Source organism: Seriola lalandi, unplaced genomic scaffold (assembly GCF_002814215.2).
Source record: "Seriola lalandi dorsalis isolate HSWRI2012SDOR001 ecotype SW California unplaced genomic scaffold, Sedor1 jcf7180002054581, whole genome shotgun sequence".
NCBI lineage: Eukaryota > Metazoa > Chordata > Actinopteri > Carangiformes > Carangidae > Seriola > Seriola lalandi.
In genome coordinates this window covers 2,213,755-2,232,886 of record NW_019525134.1, presented here as the reverse complement: position 1 = coordinate 2,232,886, position 19,132 = coordinate 2,213,755, and the positions used below count along the sequence as shown (strand labels likewise).

General features: G+C 44.3%; 1 protein-coding gene across 3 annotated transcripts in view; it reads right to left on the bottom strand.

The window, feature by feature from the left end:
* The window catches only part of abr (ABR activator of RhoGEF and GTPase), a 119,910-nt gene that overhangs the window by 69,775 nt on the left and 31,003 nt on the right, over positions 1 to 19,132 (bottom strand). For 2 of the 3 annotated variants that reach the window (XM_023418241.2, XM_023418242.2), the window contains exon 2: positions 3,603 to 3,784. In XM_023418241.2, coding sequence (XP_023274009.1) covers positions 3,603 to 3,784 — 182 coding nt within the window. Of the gene's footprint in view, positions 1 to 3,602; positions 3,785 to 9,312; positions 9,407 to 19,132 lie in introns of those variants that run through there. The other variant, XM_087177131.1, reaches the window with a different exon arrangement.

Below are 19,132 nucleotides of genomic sequence, written 5' to 3'. Positions count from 1 at the left end.
CTCTCTCTCTCTCTCTCTCTCTCTCTCTCTCTCTCTCTCTCTCTCTCTCTCTCTCTCTCTCTCTCTCTCAGACCACCGACTGTTACACAGTTCATCTCCGTCTCCTCCTCTCTGGCCATTGTCTCTTTATTGATCTGCTGAGAGCCTTGGATGTTGAGCTGAGACCAGCTAATGTGCTGCTGCTGCTGCGGCTGATTCTAATTACAGGTCACATAGTTCACCAGCTACAGCAGTTTCACACAGGCAGAACATGGGGTTCAAACATAAAACAGTGTTTGTGAGCACAGAGACCAGCTGTGAGGAAAGTCAATAACTCTGGATGCAGGAAATGAAATGAAACTGAAAATGTGAACAAACTAGAGTCAAGATGATTTGATGTGAGACTTAGCAGTGTGTTTATGAATGAATCCAGTCACCACAACCTCTCACCCTGCTCCTGACCCCTAGATGCCACTTCACAGGAAGTGACACCCAGAACTGCTCTACACCCCCCCCCCCAATCTCTTTCTTTGACACTCTGGTTGAAGACTTTAGTAGAATAATCTTGCTGAATCCAGGCTAGTCCTTCAGGTTGTTCACCATGTTGGCTGCATTATTTAGGTCAAACTTATTTTACAGGCCATGGACTTGGAAGAGTGTTGGGGAAAATAAAATTTGCTTGTGGCTTGTATTTCTGGGTCACCACCAGTATTAGTAATTAATGTGGGCAGAGAAACGATCAAATGGGTGGAAGACAAACAAAAGAAAATAAAGTCAGACAAGAAAGAGGAGGAAGAAAGGAAAAGCATAAAACAAGTCAAGACACTTTTATTTATTCATATAACCCAAAATCAAGAATTTGCCTCATACAACACCCCCCACTTAAATAAGTAAAGCTCTTAAAGGAGGGGTGAAAGGGGAAAGAAACCTTAAGCAGAGCAACAAGGGAGGGACTCGAGCTTTTGCATGCTACACATGCTGAATGTATGTATCTTGGCATGGAGGTGTCAACGTTGGCGCTGTCGTGCAAAATCAGCGGAAGGAAAGGGCGACTTAACAAGGCAGAGAGGGGAGGGCACCTTCAGTGGAAAGACCTTTAGTCCACGCCACAGCAGCGTTTCACATCGATTCTCCACAAACAACCTCTTCCAGCATCAAACCAGTGGGCTCTATGAACGCGTCTGACACAATTTACTACTTAAGTGTAGGGGTCAGGAGACACATACAAGACAGAGTGGGTGGATTTATACAACAACACCATCAGAACTACAAATCTAGATAATTTCGCCTCAACATCAAGCACGACACAACGGCCTCAAAGGTGAGGGTGGAAAGATTAGACTGTTTAGGACCTTGACGAAAAGCCTGTGAGGTCAAAACCAGTTGGCATTTTTAACTATTAGTCAATGTACAGTTTGAGTTTTGTTTTTGCTCTCACTAAAAGTGCCTGAAGAATCTCCCAACTTCTCTAATCTTTAAGAGCAACCTAAGGTTCACTCACTTGAAACTGCATTCCTTTGTAGTGGTGATGAAAATATCATTCATTTTCTTTGAAGATACTAAATTCCTGAGATCTAGACTCCAGCAACAGTTGTTCAACTCTTTTTTCAAATAGTTTTCAACATGTGAAAATGTCCTGTCTGCTCTGTCCTTACCTAAACTTGCCACTAGATGGAGACACATCTCCATCTACACAAGCGCACACTCACAATGAATGTAATAGATAACGAAGATTAATAATTAATAAATTACCACTATTACAATAAGACCAACGATCAAAATCACACTGTATTTATATTACTTTGACCACGCAGTGATAACAGGACAGCTGGGAACAAGCAGAGGCAGCAGGCAGGTTTAACCAGCAGGTGAAGATGTAAAGAGTGTGAATGGATGGAAGTGGAAATGGGAAAGGTGATGTGAGACATTTCTACAAAAGTGAGAATTTCCAGAAGAATTCCTCAGAGTGTGAAGATGTAAATCACATGACAAAAGTCTGAGCCACTCGCCCACGACTGCTGTCGCTTTCATTCAGACTTTTTCATGCTGCACGTCAAAGCTGCTGTGATGTGTGAAGTGCAAGTGCCAGCCACTTTTTCTCTCCCCCTCTCTCTCTGTGTGTGTGTGTGTGTGTGTGTGTGTGTGTGTCAGGTCAGGGTCAACATGACTCCCGCTGAGTGTCCTCGGGATGCCGAAGCACCCACTCACAGCGTCAGACACACAAGTGGTCACACAGGACGCACATTCACAGTCATACAAACGCACACACAGCTGCGACGCATGAAGAGAGCACTGCTAACCTCTGACCCACTGATATGAAGGACGGGGCGAGTCAGTGACAGGACACTGAAATATGCAGATAAAAGCCTTCAGCACTTTTATACCAGTAGTACACAGTGGTACTCTCTACCAGAAATTAACATATGACATCAGCTGTTCTAAATGACTGTTAATATTTCCTAGCAAAAACACAGAAAACAGTGTTTTATATTTCCAGCAGCAGCAGATTATTTTGAATAAACACAAGAGCAAATAATAGTATTTCAGTTGTAACTCCTGTACTGTAGATATACTGTAAAGTGAAAATAAAGCCAGAACACACACAACACTGACTGACTGACATGTGATGCCTGAGAAATATTATCAGCACTGGCCACTTAGCGCCAAAGACGGAGGCAATGTTTAAAAAAAATTACAACCTTGTGCATAAACACGGTACTCAAACATATTCTCCTCTTACACCACAGACTGGCAGACCGGTGCTGGTGGCGTCAAAGCCATCTGGGTCACTGGTCATTTCCTGCTGCAGTGAATGTGACACCTGCAGTGCGCTGCAGGCAGTCCAGCTGTTGTGGCTAATCGTTAACAATTACACCGGGTCAAGATCCGGCGACTTACTTCAGGAAGCAGCGCAGAAAGACTGTCATCACAGAGTCACCAGAGTCATCGGGAGTGAAACCATCCCAGGTGAAGCTCCTACTGCTTTTAACAAGGAGAAACACCAACTGATGACAGATCAGATTTAACAGGAAGTCAGGGTGTCCATAATGTAAAATGTTAGACTTTTAGAAAAACTGTCAATGCCCTTTGATGTTGTTCAAGATATTCTATCATGTGCTGAGCGCTTGACTTTCCAGCAACACTTGAAAGCATCATCAGGAAGAGTCTTCAAAACAGTCGCTGCTCACATTTGCATCACCGTGCAAAGATAATGTTTCATTGTTCAGCTGGGTTGAATATTCCAGGCATTTCAAGCCTCTGGGAGTTGATTTTAAAACTGTGATAGTTGAAATCCGTAGTTCCTTGTGATGTGAGGAATCGATCTAACAACTCAGGGAATACTTCGGAAAAAGATCTCATCTACAAAACCGGCAGTATATTTATTCAAGCCCTTTTAGGATCTTTGCATACTGCGCTGAAGAAACGAGCCTGGAGGCGTGTTGCACCTGTGACCACTGATCAGTCATCTAGTGTGTAAGCACACAATGAAACATCGAGCCCATGATTTATGTCGCACGTCCCCTCTCTCTCCCATCTGTCACATTATTCTACTGAAGGAGGATGTGGAGGACTGCCACTGATGTCAACCTATACACATTGTGTGTGTGTGTGTGTGTTCTTACCCCAGGCAGCAGGCCCTCTGGTGGCGTAGGGGAGACCGTTTCTCCATCGGGCCCTTGGGGTGCGCACAGCTGGGGAGACATGGTGGGCGATTCATCTATATAGGGCAGCGTCTCCGAGCCATCCTGAGACTTGCCGTCCTCCGCCCCGTCTCCCTCGTAGCCATCTGTGTTGTAGTTAAAATCTGGAGGACAGAGAGAGGGAGAGAGAAAGAGAGAGAGAGATGTCAGTTAGCATTTCACCACAGAACAAGGCCGTCGCTGGGCTCCAGTGACTCACCCACCACTTATTCTGTTAGCTGTGTGTGGAGATGTGAATCTAACCAAGAGGGTAAAGAGCACGTTGTATGGCTTCATTTGAAATGTTCGGCTGCGGCGCTGTGACAGAAACACAAAGAGGAAACGACAGCTGAAACTTCTGGAGACAATTTATACGAGCAGAGGGCAAGTGGAAGTTTTAATAGTTCAAAGACGACTGAAGAATGGAATAATCACCGTGAGTCACAGACTGAGACTGAAGCTAAAGCTCATCAACAAGCTGAAAACATGAACATGCCAACAACAGCATGAAACAGTCCGGCTGAACCGAACCTCAGAGACAGACTCCCTCAGTCACCTTCTGTGCCGAGGAAGCTACAGAGCAGCAAACTGCACGTGTAACTTGCTTCATTTGAATTTAATTTTGTTTTGGTGTTATCACAGTCTTGAACTGTTAAACATTAGGCTTAGTGTCGGTATTGAGGTTGAAATTCATGTCCTGTGACAACGCTGGCGTCGGGCTCTGAGCAGCAGTGACAGCTCCAGTGGAAGGGAACAACGCTGACTCTGAAACAACTCCTGCACCGACTTCAAAAGGACACTGACGAAGAAAACAGTAGAACAACACAGAAGCATGGAGAGATATAAAAAGCCTGTGTAACGCACATTGACATCTTTTTATCTGTTGTCTTATTAGAGAGGTGTGTCTTTGATGGACAGTCAGTCACATACTATAACGAAAAGCAGGGATTTTATTTAAGTAAGTGAAAATTGCAAACACATACACAAAGATGTTTGCCTGCACCTGGCGGGTCTCTCTTGAAAATGAGATTTAAAATCTCAGTGGGACGTTACCTGGTGAAATAAAGGAAACTGAATTTCTAGGATGTTACTTTTTGTTTTACCCTGATGGGAAACAACTCCTGCTCATCTACCTGATACAGAACATTCCTTTCATGAACGTGGAATAGAAGAAGTGCCCGCACAAAAGCTTGTGTAACTATCTGTGACTATTACAAAAAGCCATATAGCAGCTGTAAAAGAAGAACCAAATGTTTGTGCGTAGGTGTGACTATCTGCCTGCGCATAACCTGCGCTGAGGTGTGCTAGAGTGTGCACGAGAGCATGCATGTGTGCAAGAAGACGAACCACAAAAGACGACACCCACCATCAAGCTAATGTTGATGGGTGCTTAGAGTGGCCGACCACCACCGTCTGTCACCTACTCACACGCACCATACCCCCACAGTCCCTGCACCGCCCACCTGTCAATCAAACAAACATATAAATAAATAAATAAATAATCCCTCCATCTGTTAGTTGCATGTGAGCGTTTGGACCACGGAGAGTCAGAGCTGCCATATGGTTCATCTGTGGCTGACGGGCAAAGAGCTGACAAATGGTGCGTTTGGGCCTCAGCTGACTTAGTGAAGCATTCACAAAAAACACAGAGCGCTGGAGCGCTGCGAGACGACACGTGTAGAGACATTAAGGTGAAGAGGGGTGTGGGTGTGTGTGTGTGTGTGTGTGTGTGAGAGAGTTTATGTGCACAGATTTGTTTGCTTTCTTTCCCTCCATCTTTCTCTCCCCTCCAATCTGATTCTTCCATACACCTTCTGGCCTCCTCACATGCTAGTCTGTCCCAATCTGCTAACATTACACGAGTGTGAGTAAGAGAGTGTGTGTATGAAACTGTGTGTGAAAGAGTGTGTGTGAGAGGGTGTGTATCGAAGCATACGAGAGAGAACTGTTGTTGCCATCTCAGACGTTCACCTGATGTTGCGGCTCTCAGTAATGACACACATTCCCAAATCCTCACATCTCCTCGCAGTTCACGGCTGATGTTTGGAAAGTGAACTGTGAGCAGGAAGCAGATTTAGACTGAGAGCGAGGCTCAATGTTCCCGCTGACGATCGCATGCTGAACGTTGCATGCCAGCGTTCTGCACGGGTGAACTGGAAACTCTGAATTGCCTGAAGGTGCGAGCTTGAGTTTGTGTTTCTTTAGTGTGTTAGCCCTGCTATAGACTGGTTCTCGCCCAATGCATGCTGGGAGAGGTGCCATGCCCTCAGTGACCCTGAACGGGATAAAAAAAAAAAAAAGATTGCACAAAAAGTGCCCTCAACAAAACGATCATGTCTAGACAAACGCTGAGGTCTGTTGCCTCTGTTACAAAGACGTTGGCCATGATTCATTTCTATTCGCAGAAACATCAATAAGCAGCAGAAACCGTTCAGAAATACAGTCTCCAATGTGCGGAGCAGAGAGCCAGTCCATCATGGAGGACAGAGTCAGAGCAAACGGGCTGAATGTCGACTGCCGTGCTTCTTTGCTTCCTTACATGAGCTCTCATGCATTCGCTGGTTTAATGTCGGCTCTGTGTTTGTGTGTGTTAAACTGTTAATGTGCGTCATTACAGCCATACTGTGTTTGAATAAAACTCTGAGTGCAGTTTAGTGTGTGAGTGGGCATCATTCATCCTCATTACGTCTGATTAGACATATTAATGCAAGACAGAGGTACAGGGAGAGCAGCGGATACAAGAGGGAGGGCGAGAGTGGAAGCGTCTCTTTGCCGCTGCTGTTCAGCCACTGAGACCAGATCAGACCGAGACTCGCCACGGTCGCAGACCGGAGCCGATCAAACAGACAGAAATATTGCTGGTAATATACGCTCCCGTGTAGAAAATCAGTATCTTCATTGGTTATTCCACAGCTCAGTCTCAGGACCAATCAGTGAATATCACTGCACATGATCTGGAAACACAACCATATGTTTAAGGTGGATTTATCAGCTCTCTCAGACAGAAACCAGCAGGATGAAAACAGAAGCACGTTCTCATTATAGTTCATTAAAACTATGTTTAAATACTGCACCTGATCAAAATTACTCCTATACTACCCCGACATCACACCATCATTCATTTATTTATTTAATTATTTTCTTTCTCTCTTCTTCTACTCACTTGTTGTACTTTGTATCATTACAATTAATACACCCCATTTTGCATAGATTGCCGAATGTTAAGATAAGAGGAGCGTTTGTTTGCTTGTTTTTTATTTATTTATTTATTTTTATTTCTTACTATGTTCAGAGTGAATGCAGCTATTATATGCTGAAGTATGAAGTATATTTTACAAATGCTAGAGCCTGTATTTCATGATGTTCAAATCTATAAAATAAACAATTTATAAAAATAAAAATATTGTGGGAAAAAAAGGCTCTTATTCCAAGGTTGAATGTCTGAAGTCATGACTACAGCTCAGCTTCCATCCACCTACAAACAAGGCTGAAACGCGTCTGTATTGATGTGTTTTTGTCACAGAGGGGAATTTACAACGAGGTCACTTTTCTCATTTTTCTCTGACTGCCCCCGAGCTACACAGAGTTCATCATCCATGAGGAGCATCTCAATAACAACCGGGCTCACTGCGTTCATTGAATTATTAGCTGATTAATGTGTATTTTTATAATACGCCCTCTGCGTAGGGAACGTCTGTGAATGTTGTCCAGGGCACCGCAGAGTCGAATGTACAGCTTGCGTGCAGACTCCCTGCAGATTCTCAGACTAGGAAGTTGGTACGGTGGCACTAGTGTAGAAATGAAACAGTTTTACTGCAGAAAGTATCCAATATACAAGAGGATGAGGGTTTGTTAAAAAAGGAGGAAATTAAATAATGCATGTCAATGAGCTTATTGTTTAAATACCAGAAGAAAAAGAAGAAGAAGAAGAAGTCTACAGTTACAGTGATGCTTTGAGCTCAATGCTCACAACGCAATCTTAACACACTCTCAATGTGTATGCTAGCATGTTGATATTTAGCAGGTACAGCACAATGTTAACCATGTTCACAATCCTACTCTAGCATGTTAGCATGCTAACATCTGCCAGTTAGCACTACACTCAGAGGATATCTGAGGCTGATGAATGTTTTGATGATGCTGATGGATGAAAAGTTAAGAGATCATCAATGTCAGTTTCATGGCAAACCATCCGACAGTTGTCAAGATACTGCACTGAACCACAAATATGAACCTTGTTACGGCACCAGAACAAAGGTCAGCGGATCACCACACTGCCTGCACATCTCTCATCTTAACTACAGTGAACACGGTACGTTCCCCTCCATTGTGTCATTCTTTATAACACTGATGACCTGTGCAGGTCCACTGAGTCCACAAAGGTGGCTCCAGCTTTCTTTAGCCCATCACAAAGCCCTTCACTGAATTACTGTCGTACTGAGACGATCACAAATCCTTCTTGTTTTTAATGTTGAGCTCAAAGGAGATTTCTGTTCTCCACATCCGAACACTTCGTCACCAGCAGCTGAGACAAAGTGTGACAAAACTGTGTGAGTGTGTGTAGCGTATGTGTCCAGACTTGTGGCCACAGAGAAATCACACCAGCTGTTGAAGATGACAGCAGTGTGGCTGAGCGCATGTTCTCAATGTTTTATTCAGTTGCACCGGAGCAATGACTCCCAGGTTTCTGAGCTTATAACCCTTAAAACAAAGCTATTTTTAGATGGGACCCCTCCTCAATATGTGTGAGGGTTTTGACCAGTTCAACCAAAAAGAGACTCCTCCCTCTAAGACTGGTTTATTTGAATAATCTTTAGAGACCTGAAAAGGTAAAATGACCCTTAAGATTTATACCTTGACCCCTTAGGGAGTCACTGGTGTAAAGAACACCTTATCAACTAAACGGGGTCTTGTTCTACTCTCCTTTTTTAAACACAGCCAACAATAATCTAGAAATAAGTTGAAAATTACAAGTTCTCTAAAAATGAATATATTCTCAGAGTTCTTGTTCAGTATGACACGTTTTCCCAGACAAGTGTACATTAAACACTATGAAGCAGAAGCTCCGACATCACGATTATACACCATCACTCGTCAGTATTGCCGTGCTGCTGTAAACACCACCACACTCACATGTACATGAGCCACTAACAGAAGTCTGCACGTGCACATGTTTCTCTGCACACTGACACAAAACGTAGGCTGCCTCGGTCAGCTAATGCACCCTGACAATCCCCGTGCGTGACGAGCAGGAAAATCAATGCTGCACTGTCAGACCACAGAGAGAGAGAGGGTTCTTTTTTTTAGTGGAGAGGATTCATCAGCCCTAACCTGTTATTACTGCTCAATACAGCAGTCTGCAAACATACACACACACGTATTTCTCAAGGTTAACACGGGGACAAACTCAACATGACATGCGATTAAACAGGACACAACGGCAGGTAGAAGGATTGACATTTATAGGAGGAAGAGTCCATTGATAAATCAATAGAGCCTAGGTCTGGCAAAGTGAAGCTATATAAGGTTGTCTCACACACACACACACACACACACACACACACACACACACACACACACACACACACACACACACAAACACATCCACAGACCAGAGAAACCACACAGCCAAACGCAGGGCGGCCTGACTTACCATCACTGGAGAAGAGAGAGCGGATGACACACGCAGCCTCAAAGAAGAAAGCCATGAGCGTGTCTGTGTGTGTGTGTGTGTGTGTGTGTGTGTGTGTGTGTGTGTGTGTGTGTGTGAGCGATGTGTGACCAAAACACCTTCACTGGCAGTCAGCCATTTCACCGAAGCCGTCGAGCAAACCTAATGTCACGACTAAAGTCCTGCTTGTCCCATTTCTTCGAGTCAGATGCAACAACACAAACAACCGAGAAGCTCGGGATATGAAAATCAGAGAGCCGGTTTAGAGTTGTTCAGTGCTCAATACTTCCACTGTTCTAAATCTGTCAGATAGGACTCATTCAAATGAAGGCAACAATGTTGTATTCAAGAACACCCACCTGCCTAAGAGGAAGCAACAAACACACACGCTCAGAAACAGCAGTGGCTGTATGGAAGCTATAAAATGTGGTTAGGCATCAATATGTTTCTCTGTGACCTGAATATTGTCACTGCCCAGCTGAGCAGTAAAGACTGTCCTGTTATGGTTTAAGGGCAAGCAGCCATTACACTCAGTGGTATGGATGCATGTGCTTGGTGTTAGGTTCTCTGTGTGCTGTAATATGAGGAACTAACTGAAGCTTTGGATGCAGCCGTGGCCTAGAGGTTAGAGGAGTGTGGGACCCAAAGGTTGCCTGTTCAATTCCCTGAATGAGCAGGAAACAGGAAATATCCACGCCTGAAGTACCCTTGAGCAAAGCATCTAATCCCCAAAATGCGCCAGGTGTGTGTGTGTGTGTGTGTGTGTATAAAAACATACTTGGCAAATAAAGAATTCCTCTTGTTCTTATCAAGAAACATAAATTAAAGCAGAGTGAGCTGCTGCAGTGACGCCAGCTGTGGATTAGTGAAGTCGAATCATGTTGTTGTTGCAGGCTAACACAAGCTTCTAGCGATGAACTTAGCCGTGATTAACTGTTAAGAACCGTTTGAATATATTCATCCATCAGTGGCCAGCTTCACGTCGGTGTTTCTACTGGATCCCATCTCTGTTGTGAAAGTGTGACTGTGTCATTAATGTCAGCTGAGCTCACCGAGGAAATTCTTTCATAGGTTTTCCTGTGAAACATCAAAAGGTCATCCTGAGTGAGCATACAAGAGTTTCAGTGTCTGACAAATGGACACAGAGTTGTACCAAATGACAGAGCTGAGAGTCACTGCTCAGACTCACAAACAGCTAAGAGCCACCCGCGAAAACGTATTCTTCAAGGCCCGTTAAAAAAGAGCTGACAGCCATTAGTGTACCATTAGCTGAACGGAGGGAGAGTATGAACACACCACTGACAACAGACTGTGAGCAAGATAAAACCACATCCATGCTCTTCATATCCTGCATGTGCTGACAGAGGCAGGAATGTCCTGCATGGAGCTTTAAAGGAGTAAAAGCTTTGATTAGAATGGAGATGTAACGTTGAGGATATAGACTGTAGTTATTGTAGGTACTGCAGCCACTACCTAATGAAAGCCAAACCACCTCTTCTGCTTCTTCCTTTTAATGTGGCAGCTACTATCTAAAGTCACTTTAGCAGAGATACTTGAATGTACAACCTCCCCGCTCGGTTTTCTGCATTAACTGCTCATAAAATGTGACGCGATTTCCATCTAAGTCACAAAACATTTACGATCTTCTGTGTCTTTTTTTAAACACACTCATTAAACATTCACAGAGCTGGTGAATAAGTAAGTGAACCCTTGGATTTAAGAACTGGTCAAACCTCCTTTGGCAGCAGTAACCTGGATCCAGCTCCTCCAGTAGCTGCAGATCACACCTGCACCTTGTTCAGGAGGAAGTCTGGACCGGTCTTCCTACAGCTGTGCTTGATTGTTGGGATGATGTTTTCGTGTTGGTATGCATTGGCCTTTTTCTACCATACATGGAGCTGCATGTTCTTCCCAAACAACTCAACATTAGCTGCATCAGTCAACAAAACATTTTCCCATGTCGTGTTGCGGAGTGTCAGGCTGCTCTTTGACAAACTCCAGGTGAGCAGTGATGTTTATGTATTTGCAGATTAGCGGCATGGAACATGGCTTCCTGCCATGCAGCATGATTTGCGTTAGGCAAATTCATGAACAGAGATGTTAACTAGCTCCAGTGATCCCTTTATGTCTTTGACCTTTACCCTGGGCTTCTTTTACAGCTCACTGAGCGTCTGTGTTCGAAGTCATCTTAGCTGAACGTCCACTTCCACGTTTCTGGTGTCTTTTTGTGACATCAGCAGATGCTTCTTGTGAACTGCAAACTCAACCTGCTCTTTTATAAGTGAAAGCAGCTCTGACCCACACATCCAGTTCATTGATCAGACTCCAGGTTAGATAACTCCAGTTAGCTTGTTGTTATTGTAATTAACCAAGGGGTTCACATACTTTTCGAGCTACACCAGTCTGTGTATTTCATGTTTCTCTCTCTCTCTCTCTCTGTCAGTCTCTCTCTCTCTCTCTGTGTGTCAGTCTCTCTCTCTCTCTCTCTCGACCTCCTATGCGCTCCACACGGTGCTTAGGGAAATTAGTGCAGCCCATGGGGGAAACACAGACACCGTCCCCGTGTCACTTACACCACAGATACATGCTCCACACAATTACTCCGAGGCTCTGGTGTGTGCTGATGGGGTTAGCTCAATGAGGCTCCAGTTAATGAGGAATGGCTTGCACTGGAAAACCTTTCAAACGGGGTAAACACACACACACACACACACACACACACACACAGAGACAGAGACACACACACAGTCTCTCACACACATACACACACACACACACACACACACACTGCCTGTGTTACCGTGTGCAGAAGTCTTTGAACCTAACTCAGGAAACGAACTCAGCAGTTTCAGAGCAGCTCGTTCCTCGTGGAGATGGAAGGAAATTTATTAGAATGGGATCAAAGTAAAATGCAGTGAAACAAATCAGAGAAGTAGTAAAGATGCCAAACCCCTGCCAGTGTTGACGTCACAGAGCGGAGCAATAACACAAATGGCTGGGCATTACGTCAGGTCTGCTGCTTCACTGTCACACTGTCTAACTGGGACACTTGAATAGAACAGAGCTACTGTTAATGTTATTACTGACACCGTCACAACGTCACTGTTTGATCGTCCAGGTTTGATCTGTCGTGGTGTGACTGTTGTGGTGCGGTGGATAATATCGATCTATTAGCCAGTTAGGAATGACTTGAACTTCAACACAGACTTCCTCTTCACATTAATGGTTTTGTGTTGAATGTCGTGGCAACTATTAGATGGTTCCCCATGAAGTCTCGTTCAGATGTTCGTGTACCCCTCAGAGGTTTTGTAATGCTAGTATGTTAGCATGCCGAACTGAAGACGGTGAATACTGCAAACATTACACATGCTAAACCTGAGCATGTCAGTGTGTTGCTGAGTAACGAACAAGCCAAGCCTTGCAGTGAAGTACAGCCTCAGAGATCTGCTTGTTGATACAGCATGTGAATACAACAGCGCTCAGCCGCAGACGCTCAAATCCTGCACCAGCAGGAGCTTCTCCTGCCTAAAACATAAAGCAGCACACTAAATGTTCACTGACAAGTTCAAGTTCAAGTACCTCCAATTAGATTTTATGTACTGACAAAAAGTCCAGTCTCTTCCTGGAACCTTGAAACACTCAAATGTCATGATATGCTTCAGATAACGGAGTAAAGTATAAGTGATGTGTAGTTAAAGGGGGAAAAAATGCAACAGTTCCTATGTGACCCATTAAGGAAGTCAGAGGTGGAGGGCTGAGTGGCACGCTAGACTTTAGACACTATGATTTAACTAAATAACCCATAATGCAGTGCGTTTCATCAATACACAAGTACCCTCTGATGTGATTTTCACCACTGACAGCTGGTAGCAGAGAATCAATGGATCCCAGTGACACAGGAAGTCCAGAGGTTCTCCAGAGAATCACTGCTGTGGTGTGTGTGTCAGTGCAGATAGTAAATAACAAATATTGATAATGAACCAGTTAAATCTGCGGTCCTGCCCCTGTTACCTCCCTGCTACCCCCCTGCTACCCCCCTGCTACCCCTCTATACCATCACCCAGCCCAGTGTCAGCTCACATCACCTTCACTGTTGACCTCTCCTGACGGACAGCTCTACATCCACCTGTCGCTCTCAGTTACCGGCCCTCGTTTCCATGGCAAGAACAAAGGCTGCCATGACAACTGGCTAGATTGATGCAAATGTTTCCTGCTTGCCAACAAGCTTTTTGGTTGTGTCAGGCAGCAGCTGGTGTTCCTGGCAGGACTGAACTATTTATACCAGAGGACAAGAGAAACTTTTAAAACTGAGGTTCCTGAGTCATAAACCACCCGAGGGCGGCACGGGGAGGAAATTCATCCTACCACCACCCCTCCTCCACACTGAACAGTCAACCTCTGCAGGGATAAGCACACGCCGGCTGTGAACCTGGCACAAATGAAGAAATCCATCAACGTCAACAGAAAAGGTTGACGATTATGGCCTCTGTCATGTGACCACAGCTGCTCTTCTTTTATTAGAGGAAAACATCCTCAACAGCACGAGCGTTTTACAGTCTTCACTGTGTTCGCCTCTGATGCAGATAAAAACAGGAGGTCTCTAATACGTGTGGGGTTAAATGGTAAAATCGTTACAGAACACCGGTGGGGTGATGACATTTAAGAGACTGAGTGACAGTGTCTGCTATGCAAAGTGTTCACCTATTTATAACACACGAGCGTCTGTTGATCGCTCACCAGGAAGGCAGCAGCTGTACAGCAAGAAAACAACCAAAGAAAAACTGTGACATCTCCTGTGCCACATCACACACCACGCCCACACTGAGGGACGCCGCCACCGCCAGGCGACATCACAGAGGCCAGAGCGCTTCTGTAAGCTCACCTCTACACTCACAAATGAAATGTTTCTTGAGCTGTGTGTGTGTGTGTGTGAGTCCGGGGGGAGGTAAGCGGTGTGGGCAGTGATGTGTTGGGTGAGTGGGACTACAGAAACCTGCTAAGGCATACATCACACAGCCAACATGTCCACCGGGCTACTTGGGACTGACAGAGGCATCCATCACACAAACACACAAATACAGCAGCAGGGACACACAAAAAAAACACACACACACACACACACACACATATACACAAAAGCATCTGTGAGAAAAAAAAATAACCAGCACTGTACATCAACAGCTAACCGTTCTGCGCTATGGAAACATGAAATACCGAGAATACGTTTGTATGCAAATGAAGCCGTCTGCTGCACAGAGACACCTGCATGCTGAGATAACTAATTTCACCTCTGAATCAACTCTCATACATAATGTAAAGGCAGTGACAGCAGTGTACAGCAGCAGCAGAGTGTGTGTATGTGGCGCTACAATACAACCTATTGACTTCTTGACAGGTGAGTCAGCACTAATGTAAACATCTGCGTCCTCTGTCAACGCGTTGTTTGTTTTTTCAATCCACTATTCTAATGGTAGAAATGTTTAGGGGCAGCAAATAAACAATAATTATTTCACTGTCAATGAATCTGACAATTATTTTCTTCACTAATCTCTTTCTCTATTGAATAAAATAAACAAAAAACACAGCGGAAAAATTACAAATTACATTTGTCCAATCTCAAAAAATCTGAAAGAGAAATCTCAAATGTGAAGTGAATGTAAAATAAAATCAGGTGAGTATTGATTTCTTTTATGAAACTTTTGTGATTTGAGTCAGAAATAAAAGATTTTCAAGATACTGACTCATAACTATATCGTGATATTCTCAAGCACAGACAAACAGAGCAGTGAAAGAATTCAAGAAACAAACTGGTAACAAAAATAATCCGTAATCCAGTTTACTGGACATTTCTACTTATTGATTGATTTATTTATTTTGTGTTTGTTTGTGTGGAGTTGTTGATATATTTGTTTTTCTTTCCTCCTCTGTTTAATGCTCGTTGGAGACTGTTGTGTTTCTGTATTGTGGAATTATGAATCATAAGAACATTTAAGTCATAAAAAAAAAGAGTAATGATCAGTAATCCACAGAAGATGACTCGAAACCAGATTGTTATAAATGGTTTCCCTCTTGCTTCAGCATGACAGCACTGCAGGCCACACATCTTCATGTGCACCAGTACGTACCAGAGAATGTGTGTGAGCAAGAGGCAAAAAGTGAAAGAAGATGCACAGACAGCCTCAGATCCATACGGTCATCCTCCCACCTCTCGCCCTTGTCCATCTATAGGAGCTTGGGGTGGCTGCAAACTAGTAAAGTCAGAGGAAGTAAAGTTGCTGCTGCAGTATGAGAATTCAGTCGGGGAGTTGTGCTGCCTTGGTCAGCAATTTTTCTTTGGAGGAGAGGGATTACATCATGCCCTGCAGCCAGCGAGCACTGTGTGGGCACAGAGAAGCAGATCTGCAAACTGCCTCTGTATATGCAGAGCATGGCTGCAGTGACTGAACACACACACACACACACACACACATTTACAGTAGAAAGTGTGTTTATGAGCAGGGGTTCGCCAAGGGAGATAATTAAAAACAGGAGAAAATGCATGTGAGAGAGTCACAACATGTCTGTACCATCTTTGCTGTATATACACAGTGTGTGTGCATGCGTGTGTGTGTGTGTGTGTGTGTGTGTGTGTGTGTGAGAGAGAGAGAGTGGTTTCAAAGATATTCCTCTGCGTCTTCAGTGCCACTCTCAAAAGATGTGAGGGAGCTCAACCATAACAGATCCAATTCTCTGAAGAGCAGATAAAAGACAAGAGAGAGGAGGCGAAACAAAAAGACGGAGTCCCACCTCCTGCACTCTCCCGCTCTGCCGCCAGCCTCCCCGGCCCTGTGGAGCCATGACAGCGTGACAGTACATCAGTGGCTTGACAGATGTGTGGTCATTGTGTGTGTATTTGTGTACTGATGGTGTACATGTAAGCTTTTACACCCCCTCGTGCCGTAGGCATCTATCAGGAGGTGGTGTCACAGGGGAAATTAAAAGCCTTTATGAAGGTCTATCTTTACGGCCCGGCCTGTGTTCCCTTCGTCAACATAAAGTTTTTCAACATGACATGAGACTCTGAGGACAGAAGCAGCAGCAATATAGAATCACTGGAAACCAATTTGACTCCACATTATGCAAATGCCTCAAATGAAAAGCTGTAAAATTAAGACAGGAGCTCTAGTGAGCATATAGACATATATGAAGCTTTAAGATATTAAAACGGCATCTGCAGGTCTAAGCTGCTCTTAAGCTCCACGGACAGAGAAGAGCCATCTGAAATTATTGCACCTGATTTGCTGCTTCATTAGCTTTTAATGGAGTCTTCTTCTGTGAATCATCAGGTGCTCTGAGGTCTTTCTCTTCGCACAACCACTTTGTTAAAATAAACCTTCCACAAGCCAAAGGTAAACCAGCTGACTGACAACAAACAGCCGCTGGTCAGAGAGGCAGCTGTGGAGCGGCAGACTGCGTTCTCTGGAGGAAAGTCAGCTGTGATCAGTCCAGCTTCGACGGTGATCAGCGTACAGACGCTGCTCCTCAAACAGTTATACTGAAAACAGGTAAAACACGCAGCCACATGTGCACACAGAGACAGATGAGCAGATGTTCGGAGAGTGAAGTCTCTCTGCACAATGACAGATTCCAGTCGAACCTGTTGTTCCAGCATTAAACTGGATTTGTGTTTGACAGGGAAACACTGTTAACAGATGTTTGCTGCACAGTACTTGTCTTACACAAGGAACAGTTGAGGGTTGTATTCAATAACATGTGTCTCTAAACCACTTAGGATCACCGATACAATGGGTTGAGTGTATTTCAATAAAATATCAGGTTTTAAAGCAGCCTAGGTTTGTCTGGCTCACTGCAGAAACATGGAGGGAAAACAGGAGACTGCAGTTTAAACAGGCTACTTCTTCACTGTCTTGTTTTATCTAACAAGACATTGTTCATAGTCCAAAATCCAACAATATTCAGTTTAATATCGTGTTTGACAAAGAAGAGCATCAAATCTTCACAAATGAAAAGATGGAACCAGATTTGTCATATTTTTTAGTTTTAAAAAACTGATTACAAATTCATGAATCAACTATTTGAACAAAATTCCAGAAAGGAAAATAAACCAAATTCACTATTAGACCTATGTGTAATAATAATATAATAATACCTACTTGTACAGCTCATCTTGTCTTATCATGAGAGATTCTCTGACATGAAATAGAGAAAGAATAACAGCAGCACAGGAGCAAACTTTCCCAGAAACACACAAACCATCTAAACAAAAAACCAGCCCTGGATTCATTGTCGTCTCTTCTGACTAATGAGGACCTGTACACTGTCCGTCCATCAACAACAGACGACCTGATCAAACTGCCTTTAAGAGCTTAATGCTCTAAAAATAACAACATGAATTTCGCATGAATGCAGGATGTGGCAGGTAGCAACAGCAATACACACAGGTTACCCAGTCTAGGTGAGATGTAGCGTGGGGAGGTGTGAATGGCTCATGGCCACAGTCAACACAACCTCAAACTAAGGCAACATCTATTGGTGAACAGCACAATTTAATTTACAGATCTGATCACGTCTAGGATTACCTCGAGCTGTGATCCAGTTCTGCTGAAGAGACGGGACATTTTTTATCTCTCACTAATACTAATTCACTCCCAGAGGTATTCATTCACTGGTAAATCAGATTCTGTTGTGTAGATAAAATGTACAGGAGAAGGAGAGAACAGAAAGATTTTCAATGATTCAGAAGATCACAGTTCAGTTTCAGTGAATGCACCTTCTGTTAAAACAAACAGGAAATAAGCCCACTGCTTTGCACTGGCCTGATGTCACAGTCATGCTAAATGATGCTAACGAAGTCAGTGAGTAGCTGCGGTCTGAAAGCCTGCGAGCCCTCCAGTTAAGCCAGGGTCTTTGTTCCCCCTTCCCCTCAACCAGTCTGCTCGAGATGATAATGGGTTGGGTCCTCAGATAATGCAAACCACTGTATGCAAGAAACAGCTCACTTCTAAAGGTCAGCAAGCTGCAGGACTCCCACACATTAGTTACTGGAGAGAGAGAGAGAGAGAGAGAGAGAGGGGGAGAGAGAGAGAGAGATGGCTCCAAAGCTTTAATGGAAGATGACAGGAGAGCTGCCGATCCAGAATCAAAGCAGAGTGAAATATCTAACACAGGCAGACAGAGGAGACGTTCACTGTGTTGTGCTGCGTGTGCATTCCACTACAAATATACTGCGATGGCGATGATGAAGATGTGTGCCCATTAACCACTTCACAACCTGTGCGCACACATCCAGAGCACTTCCCTGCCAGACAAGAGTCCAATAAAAGGCAATATCGTCCCCTTCTGCCTCAAATGAATGACAATTTCACTGCGGCTGCATATCTTCATGTGCCATACGCCTGTAGGCAGCGAGAGATAAGGACCCCCTCGGCTGCAGTCCCACGTACATGAATTACTGTTACCCCCATCCCCGTAGCCCCCAAAAACCAACCATCTAGTGTTACCATGGCAGCCAGGCACTATACATTATAATTAGCTGGCCTAAGTCCCCAAGGCTCGGACTGGTTGGATGCAACCCACTGCTTCCACAGATTAGGACAACCACTGTCACACACGGGGCGCGACGCTGTGTCTGTCTGCATGCACACGCGCACACGCGCGCGCGCAAACACACACACACACACACGAGGTTACATTCAAGTGCAGACTCACTAATGCTCACACACAAAGAGACAACATCATCCACACAACCTTTACTAATCCTAATCCACAGCATTGAAAGCCCACTCCCACCTTGCCCCCCCCC